Genomic DNA, 9966 nt, shown 5'->3' on the forward strand with positions numbered 1-9966 from the left:
TAAACTCTTAGAATTGATAGAGACTCTGCTTTCTTCTTAGCTTCACTGTAGGTGCTTTTTAATGCTTTTTTAGCATCTAAGGTCTACATTTGCCTGTAACCACAGTCTCAGACCAACATCACATCTGTGAATTTAGTGAAAAAACAAAAAACAAAACAACTTAGAGCTAAACAAACATAAATTGCCCTTACCATTCTGCTAGAGAGCAGGGTCAGAGAGCCCTCCAAAACCCTCTTTATTAACCCACGTGCCCTCCCCATCCCATCCATGAAAGAGCTTAAGGTGGATTACACCACATCAGCCACCGGCCATAAACACGGATATTCTATCCTGGCTTAGTTATCATTTTGTCCATCAAATACTTGGAAAATAGAGAAGAAAAATCTCCTCATAGGCTGGAGCACAAGATCAATCATAGAGAAATAGTTAGAGAAATAGTTCACATGGCCATGTCATTCATAACCAGTATCATGCACCAGTATACAGTTCAACATTGAGACTTCCTCACTTCTTTTTCACATTTATGCTGCTTATGCTAAACAGATTTTTATGTATTTTTTCTCTTATCTAAACTCACTATTTTATGGCAACAAAGCCAAAATTTTTTGTTTATCAAAAAGGGAAAAAATACGTTTATTATTCAGACACAGACACATTTAGCTCAGGTTAGTCAGAAGTGCAGGCAGTGAACAGGAAAACCAGGTAAGTGGGAGGGGGACTTGTTACACTGTAACACCTACCAACAGACACACTTCAATTCACAAACATTTCTAGAAAACGGCTCCTGAAATTGGCTGACAGCCGACAGATGCCATCCAGGTTAACTGAGCTCGAGAGACTGCCAAACCAATGGCCGAAAATACCCAAATCCACGGACGCAATGCTTGTTGCCCCGTGCAAACAAAACTCAGGTATATTCACCGCAAAAAGTGCCTTAAGTCACGAGATAAAAGCTCTGAATAAACTCCCCAGATATTTTATTAGGTATACTTTTTTACTGTTGACTTGGATCCTGACATCCAAATGCCTTAGCAGAAACTGACCTGGAGCTTCTCCTCTGACCTCTGACATCAACAAGGCAGACCAATCCAACCTGGCCCTATGCAACCTGTCCCCTAATGGGTGCCTTTTCTATTGTGTGCCGTTTGCTTTTTTTGTATATATCCCTCCTGTTTGTACATAATTCTTCTGCCTGTATATATTTCTTGCATTTGTTGTTTATTCCTGCTGTCTTTCTATTTATATTTTATTCCCGCACATTGATATGGACCACCCACAATTTGGTTGTACATGTACAATAAAAAGAAAGGGCTATTCTATTCTATTCTATTCTATTCTAAGAGCCACCATGTTCAGAGTCACTTTGATCGCCTTTCTTCCCCATTCTGTTACTAGGTTTAAACTTCAGCAGCTCATCTCCATCATGTCTACGTGCCTTCATGCACTGATATGTCTTACATGTGGAACTTTAGATATTAACTGTAGATAAATTAAGGAAAAACGTAACTGAACCTTACATAATGTACATTTAGCATCAGAAGCACCCAAAGTCAAATCCTTAGCTTCTACACCCATGTCAATTGCAAATGTACACACCCAACAATATATTTACTACAAAACACTGTAACAATGTAACTGCTAAACAAGCCACAGACAAAGACAAACATCTAGGTTTCTAGAACCGTGTGTCATTCCCGCTGAATTAGCCGGATCAGGATGTTAAAATGCTGGGTGATCAATCTGTCATGAGGAGGATAATGTATTAAATAATAATAATTTTAAATTATATAATTATTTTCCATGTAAGTAGTTATTGTAGTTAGTAAACAATACTGACTGTTAAAAATAAGCCTATGGATATGTTATTTAAAAAATATCACTAAACTATTAAAAATCGCATCACTTGATGAGCGAAACATGCCCCTAAAGAATTCCCTGAATACACTGGTGTTTTACAGTAAAATGGACATGAGACATACAGTTCACTCCAGTCTAGCAGTAATCTCTCGTAAGCAGATACAAGAGTTCTCCGCTCTGCCTGCATAGATAGAGGGGAATGCCTGGAAGCTGAGGATTCACTATAGCCATTTCAATAATCTGTCCAGATATAAAAACACACAACAAAAGCCAGTATTTAAGACAACATCTGGCCCAGTGCTTTTTTCAAGAGGATAAACAGCTGCAATTCTTCCTCCACCGCAAACTGGTTGGGTTTCGTAAAGCTATTTTTAATCATACGCCAACATTTTTAACACACACATAGGTAGTTAAAAATAAAATGTGGCTTGGATAATAAGTTGATGTCATTTATTTTATAAGTTCAACTTTTTTTTGTCCAGGTATGTTTGAAAGAAACTGATGGATAAACTCGACTGATAAAGGGACCAAGAGGTATCCAGCTTGGAGTCCGAGAAGGGCATTTAGAAATCATGAGGATATACATGTTTATTCCCTCTGGTTATGTAAAAGACTCAGAGGGAGTGGCCCAAACATGGAGTGGATCATTGCCCCAGGTTCTCTGTACACTGGTGAGTGTGTATTGCATAAGACTCTTTTCGGACACATGTCCACGTATGCTGTCTGGGGTCCAAAGGATTTCTGCCCACTTTGACTAACTCGGGCATCATTAGTGTGGCATGTGCCTGCTTGTGTTCCTGTCAGTGTGCTGGGCCCATATTAAATATAACTGTTTATATATTTCATCTAATTATCTAATGATTATGTGAATGTGAATAATTCATAAATTTCTGTAATCCTTCTCTAAAGTTTGTATGACCCAAGTTTACATGTCTCTGTATTTATATATATGTGTGTGTGTGTGTGTGTGTGTGTGTGTGTGTGTGTGTGTGTGTGTGTGTGTGTGTGTGTGTGTGTGTGTGTATATAATATTCTGTAACTCTGTAACTTCTGTCGGTGCTGTGCTTTTTTGGAAACCGAATTTCCCAGAGGAACCCACCCGAGGGATTAATAAAGTTTTATCTTATCTTATCTCTCTTACATGGGGCACCTGGAGTTATTATTATTTAATTTTGGCAATAAATTAAAGAAATAAAATCTCATCTATCAGGGCCCATTTTAAATTTCTCTTTAGCCCAACATGGATGATGAGCTGTGGTAATGTGAAACCCACAAGTTAAAATCCAGGTAGAGCTTATTTTTTGAACTGTGTTCAGACAAATGCTTTGTGCTACTGTAATAGACCAAATATCCCCGTAAAGCTCACCTTCACTTCTTTTTAAAACTTTCATTTAAGGATTGCTTGTAAAATGGGTTAAAGTCCTTCAAATAAAAAAAAAAACTATACCTGTTGATCCAAAATCTTAAAGTATTTTTCATAAATGAATAAGCAAAATAAGTCCCTCAAAGTAATGCTTGCGTAGTCCCTTCACCATACTTTCCCTGTGCACGTGAAAGACAGAAAGTACAGTACAGGGACAAGTTGTTCTGCTAAACAGAAGGGGATACAGCACCGGCTCAGGAGACAAACTAACACTGCTTAATGTGTAAATTAAAAGACCTGGAACACAGAATTCTGTGTTGTTCCAGTGAGAAAGAGGAAATTCACAGTACGGATTTAAAACATAAGACAAGGTGGACAATCACCTGGTCATAAGCAAAGCATTTGAAGGTGCCAACACTTATTAGGTGCTTTCATTACACGTATAGTAACACAAACACCTGTCGTCAACTTAAATGACATTACCAACACTTCAGCTGAGGTAACGCTATCTTTGCTTCACTTGTCTCTTCTTACATAATAATGGAAAAACGGCCCTTCTGAACACGTGATCTCAAGACCATCACTGGTATACTGTAATATCACATCTATAAACGGTCACAAAAATAACTAATACATTCTAGATATTATGAGATTGGTTTTTTTTGTTTGATTGTTTGTTTTTAGATATGGATTTACCAGCATTTTATTCTGCAGTCCACCCAAATTTCAGCATCTGCACATGTGCCGATTCGCTGGAAATGTCCCTGACCGTTGCACAATAAAGGCAGTGATGAATTAACTAACTAGCTGCATTGTGTGTGTGCTGTTTGTGTGTATGTCATCTTGATGTAGAGCAGGGCTTTTCAAGCTGACCTATTAGTGCTGTCATGAGTGCTGGATGAGGTCCTTTGTATCGTTGCTCTCCCCTGCCAAATCCGAGAAAAGGGACGAGGGATTGAATGGCCGCCGGCTATAGTCTTCGACACGTAAGAGTTACTTAAAGGAGCGTCAGTGAGGATCGGTTAGAAGGGTTTAATATTGAATGAAGAGCAGTCTCGGGTTCACTGTCACTGTTTGAACTTTAGAGCCTCAATTAAGGACGATCAGCAATGCAAACAGAATCTTTGCACTGTTTCCACGTATCTGTGACCGACAAAACTAATGAGACAGACTAATTCGACTTCTCTTCAAGCACAGCTTTACAGAGGCAGATGAACAGTAGTAAGCTATATATTATATATATTATTATATAATCTTATTTGAAATCGACATCAAGCCCAAATGCTGTCATCTCCGCAGACAACTTAAAACCACTCATCAGAATTAAGGTAAAGGAGAAAACATCTTTGAAATACAGAGACTTTATCACTGAGATCACTTTCCCAGATAGCATCGCTTCTATTTTGTTGAGTGGAGGAAGTTAAAATTCTGACTTATTTCTATTTTCCTTCAATGTGGTCTAAATCGTTGCCTTGTATTTGTGACATGTGCAAAGACAATAAAGTTGAATTCTATTCTATTCTATCTATGGACTCGGTGTGTGATGTGATGCCGGGCTCCTGAATAAATTTGAGTTCCACAGTTTCTAATCTTACCACTTCTGCTAACTGGATGTTTTTATTTTCTTGTGACAGCTGAATAAGAGGAAGAAAATCGATGGATGAAGCTTTATCATAATATTTCAATTACTATTCAAAGGAATTCATTTTATTTTCTAGAGTACCTGACATGGGTCAGACAAAACATGCTTATGCAGCACAGCATAAAAAACTCTGCTTTTATGGATGAGTTCATTTCATCTGTTGACAAAACAAAGAGCAGAAATAACCTGGCAACTCAGAACCAGACGTGCGATTAGCCAGATCACATTGACCTGATTCTGCTGGGCTTTCTTAAAACAACCACCGACACACAGCAGGCCTAAAGACACTGCTCCTCCTGCTACCGGGAACCAGAGCCTATAACTGGAAGAAGAAGCGCTAGATGTAATTAACAAGAGAGCGTCTGGAGCTAATGAAATGACACCAGAGTCTGTTTTGTGAATCTTCTAACACTTCTGTGAAAGTTTGTACATCGTCACCCAGGTAATTTTCATGGGAGCCTATTCTTACTTAACTAGACTTTATTTTTAACCTTATTCACGTGGATTGAGATTTTGAGCACTTGCAACTCTCTCAGATTACCAACTGTACCTAACACAAGCTCATCGTCTTCTGCAATCGACTCACTTCACCTGTGAAGTGTGGACTTAAATCAGTGTGCACAGAAACTGACAGGTACTCACACAAGGAAGTGGTAGAGGAAGCACTTCAATCCAGCAGGCCTCTCTAGGAAGTTGTAAATATCCCCCTGCATGCTAGTCTTGATGTAAGGGCTGTGGAATTCCTTTTGATGATGACGCAGCCAGCTTGAACGAGGGAGAGGTGGCGGGATGGCGGTGAGAGAGGGCTGGCTCTGTAAAATCTGCAGGGCCGGGTCCTTTGTGTCTGCAGGCGGACAGCAGGGAATGCCTGATCCATTATTCACCGCCGCGGGCTCCGGTTCCAGTGAAACAGGAGAGTAGTGGCTCCTGTCAGGTGCAGGGGACCTGAGGGCTGTGCTGCTGGTAGCCGCGCAGGTGGGAGGCGCGAGGCCAACGTTCATCTCCTGGTCCAGGCTGATGCTGGTGCTGGTGCATCCGTTTGGGCTGCAACTTATGAAGGAGCTCCCCAGCCTGCTGCCACAGTCACGCTGCACCCGGCACGTCGCGCGAAAGGAGCGTGTCTGTCTTTCCCCCATGTCGCCCCGCGGGATGGTCCAGTTCAAAGAAGAGGGCCAAAGGGGAACAAAAAGCCTTGGGAAATCCTGATTGTTCTAGCGAAGGGAACAGGGCAGCCAAATTAAAAAACTAGCCAGGCATGGCTAGCTACCTGCTGCTGAGAAGAGTTCTCTTTGCTGGGCTGCATCTGTGTCCATACCTGCAGCAGAAGATGTTACATTAGTCGGAGAGAAAGCCTTATTATAACACTTGTTATTTTAGTGTCGAAAGACAAAATGATAATTGGATGCTGGAAAGGAGAGATACTCTTATAAAAAGCCCTTTTTGTATTATATCACCTGGATTAAATGATTGACATTGACAGCAAAAACCGAAACATGCTGACTCTAAAAATATTAACAGATTAGAATCTGACAAATACTAAATGTGGTTCCCTTTAGCCTGTTGCTTTTGAACTGTGACCATATGCGGATCAGGGATGTTTTATGCTTAGGGCACTGATGCTGATTAAAGCTTTTCATTGTGTAACTCTAATTGCCCTAGTTTTTGCTCTAAGATGCACCTTCAGAAGGTATAGCGTCATGGCTATTGCTAGTTTTTTTTTTCTTTTGTTTGAGACAGAAAGAAAATGAAAGTAAAGAATTCCCAGCAATATTCCTTTTAGCTCTCCCTGCTGCTTAGACCGCTGTGCTGTGACTTGTAAGCTGTGAGCATTATGAAAGTGTAACAGGCACATAATATTCCCAAGACCCGAGCGCACACTAGTTAATGTGGGAGTGACAGGTCAACACACTAGTCCATTTTCACCAGCTCTTTCTGATGGAGATTTTCTACTGTAAAAAAAAAAAAACAGCATCCTGTTAAGAGTATCGCTGATGGGTGTCACAACCTCTCTCCTCTTCCATCTGGAAGGCAATGCAGATGCGCGGTGTGCACTCGGTTACAGTTCAGTTTAAATTCAGAGAAAAAAAAAACGCAGTGTGTTTAGCAGCCAGTGACGGCATTTAAGCTTGTGCTGTCACAATGTCACCTTCAGCGCTGGTTACACAAAGTGTGTCACACCGCAAACGCTTAATCAACGTGCAACCGCCCAAAAATTAGACCGATTAAAGCGCTGGGTGGCTGCAACCACGTGAATGATTATTTTTGTGGCTTCTTTCTCACCTTTCTCCAACTTGTTTCTTATGTAGTCAGATCAAGGTTAAAGTTGTGCGTCTTTACTTAAAGATGCACACAAATTCACAAAAAAGTAGTCAGCTGTATTGTTTTATCATATATACATAATTATTTAAATTATATTTCTCTACTTTATATATTGTACTTTTTTTTTTGCACAATATTATTATAATTAGGTTATTCTGCATCTATTTATTTTTGCCTTGTCCACTCTCCTGCTGTAGAAATGTGAATTTCTCACCTCTGGGACTAATAAAGAATATCTTATCTTAAAAAAAAGAGCCCTTCTAACATAAAACTAATTTATGCTAAATGACTCTTCACGAGAGGTTGGTGGATGTTCCAAATATTGACAGTATTGATACAGATGTGTATTGTTATCAGATTGATACTATTGTAATAGGATTAATACCGAAGTGCTTTAGTGGCAGGCATTTTTATATTCCAGGTCTCCAAAAAACTCTCTTTCAAAATACCTGAAAAGCTCAAAAGGGTGTTTTCTTGTACTAACTAATAATTTTGGAAAGTAATTTACTCATTTAAAGGTCATTAAAATGTGTTCAGAATTTGAGGATGATCCATCTCATAAATCATGCTCTCCCCTAAATAAGCTGCCTTTTTTAAAGTATAGATACTGGTATTGGCAATACTGTCCCTGTATTTACTTGGTATAGAATAGAATAGAATAGAATTCAACTTTATTGTCATTGCACATGCACAGGTACAGGGCAACGAAATGCAGTTTGCATCCATCCAGAAGTGCTTTAGTGATATAGATATATTACAATATATATTAGCAATAATATAGATATGTGAGTATATTACAGAGTATATTGTGAGTATATTACATCCGGTATCACACCAATACCAGAATGTGCAGTATTTACAGCACTACTCTTCATCACTTTAGGCCAGCACATGTTAATGTAAGCATTAAGGAAGTCACTGATTACAGATCTTTTAACTCTACACGAAGAAGGATCTACAGGACAGTTAGTAAGCTGTGTTGTCCATGTCACAAACAACAACCACCTGTGTGTGCATGGGGGCAAACAACCTAATTCTGGCAAGTCGACAACTTTCCATCTGACCAAATCAAAGCCTCTGCTTGCTATCATATGTACAATTAATGAATGTATAAACAGCGGGTAGGCGATATAATGTCTTCTCTGGAAAGATACTCAACAAGGCGGTGTGATAGATGACCGGATGTTACCTAAAAGGATCGGAAAAAATAAAGATCTAATTGGAGGCAACGAGCCCCGTCCATATCTGTCCTCGGCTACGGTGGAAGTGATGACAGGAGCCACATGTCTCCCTTTAGATAGAGTTTCTACCTTTAAAAAATGGAAACCACACAGTCATGAGGCACACAATGAACTGCCAGACATGCATAGGCTGCTGTGGGACTCTACGGTTACAGAGTATTATGTGACTTTCCGTTAAACTGAACCGACCCATGTGGGTGGGCAGGTGGGGGCATATAACAAATCAAATGATAGCGTGTGGGCTTTTAAACATAAAACGCCTCACACTACCTAAAAACCTCCAACCCCCCGTCCATCTGTTAAACATTACTCCTGAAAGCAGCATAAGTGCGTAAATTCTGTTTTAATGAAAGTGCTGTCTCCGTCACTTAACACTACACAAACACTGCTGTCCTAAACAACAACGTGAGAATATTGCGTTAGACCTTACCTTTAACTTACACACCACAACTCAAGTTGTTTTCGGGGCACCAAGTTCCTCTTTTTCTGCTTTGTGTCACAGCAAGTTCCAGGTACTCGCTTCCTTCAGATAAAAATGATGCTCCAGCGCTCAAACACATAAGGAACGCCGCAAACACCGGGATGCCACAGTTCTTTAAGCGGCTGCAGTCTGCAGGACTTGTCCCTTTGAAGAGCATCGTCGCTTCTGCCAGGACACGCGACGCCTTTACGGGCGAGAGGAAATCTTAAAATATAATTAAAATATAGTACATATACCAGATTTATCGTTTTTGTAATAAGTTCTCTAACAACCAAGTGACAGTTATAACTTTGTTCTTGTTGTTGTGTTAATCCAATCGATATTTCTTCAGTCACTCAGTAAAATAATAGCGATGGCAAACAATCGATCACGTGCTGTCTATATCGAAAGTCACGCCCTCAAATATATTCTGATGCCGAAATAACAAACGCTCAGTTTTCAGTCACATTTTGATTTTACGAACATACCAGGTTATTTCATAAATGAACTGCTTGTTCAGGTGTGCTGGGGGTAATATTCAAAGCATATTTTAATGTTGTGAAAGGCTAATGTATTTTATTAGCATATTGTTACAATTAACCACCGTCACATGTTGTTTTTTTCCAATTAAAAAAGAAGAAGAAGCAAATCTAGTTATGGTAATGAAGAGAACAACCAAGGGAATAAGTTTTTACTCAGAGGCACCAGAACAGGTTCATGAAGTCATAAACTTTACTACATATTTTGAATGTGACAGCATGACCACAAAGTGACGAATATGACGAAATTAGTTGCCCTTTAATCGTCATTTGAGTTAGAATAAACATTTATTAATACCTCATTAAATTAAATACAAATTAGATTTTTAATTCTTTTATTTATTTAGATATTACTATAGTAATGTATTCTCCAATATTTTAATTTAAAACAAAGTAAAGATAAATTACAAATACTTTTAAATGAATTATTGACCAGTTAATAGATACTTCAAAACGATTTCACAAAAAAAACTGAATAAAAAAGGAATTTCAGAAACCATTTTCAAATTCCAAATTCATAAAACAGATTTCAAAATCTTTTTTAA

At 39.0% G+C, this 9966-nt stretch overlaps 1 protein-coding gene across 1 annotated transcript in view; it reads right to left on the bottom strand.

The window, feature by feature from the left end:
* Positions 1-9966, bottom strand: part of kcnq1.2 (potassium voltage-gated channel, KQT-like subfamily, member 1.2) — a 182448-nt gene that overhangs the window by 170859 nt on the left and 1623 nt on the right. The window contains exons 2-3 of the mRNA XM_080862223.1: positions 8853-9087; positions 5505-6177 (exon numbers count right to left, since the gene is read on the bottom strand). Of these exons, the coding sequence (XP_080718349.1) occupies positions 5505-5998 (494 nt within the window). The 5' untranslated portion in view covers positions 5999-6177; positions 8853-9087. The remainder of the gene's footprint in view (positions 1-5504; positions 6178-8852; positions 9088-9966) is intronic.

This window comes from Rhamphochromis sp. 'chilingali' (genome assembly GCF_963969265.1).
Source record: "Rhamphochromis sp. 'chilingali' genome assembly, chromosome: 2".
In the NCBI taxonomy this organism is placed as follows: domain Eukaryota; kingdom Metazoa; phylum Chordata; class Actinopteri; order Cichliformes; family Cichlidae; genus Rhamphochromis; species Rhamphochromis sp. 'chilingali'.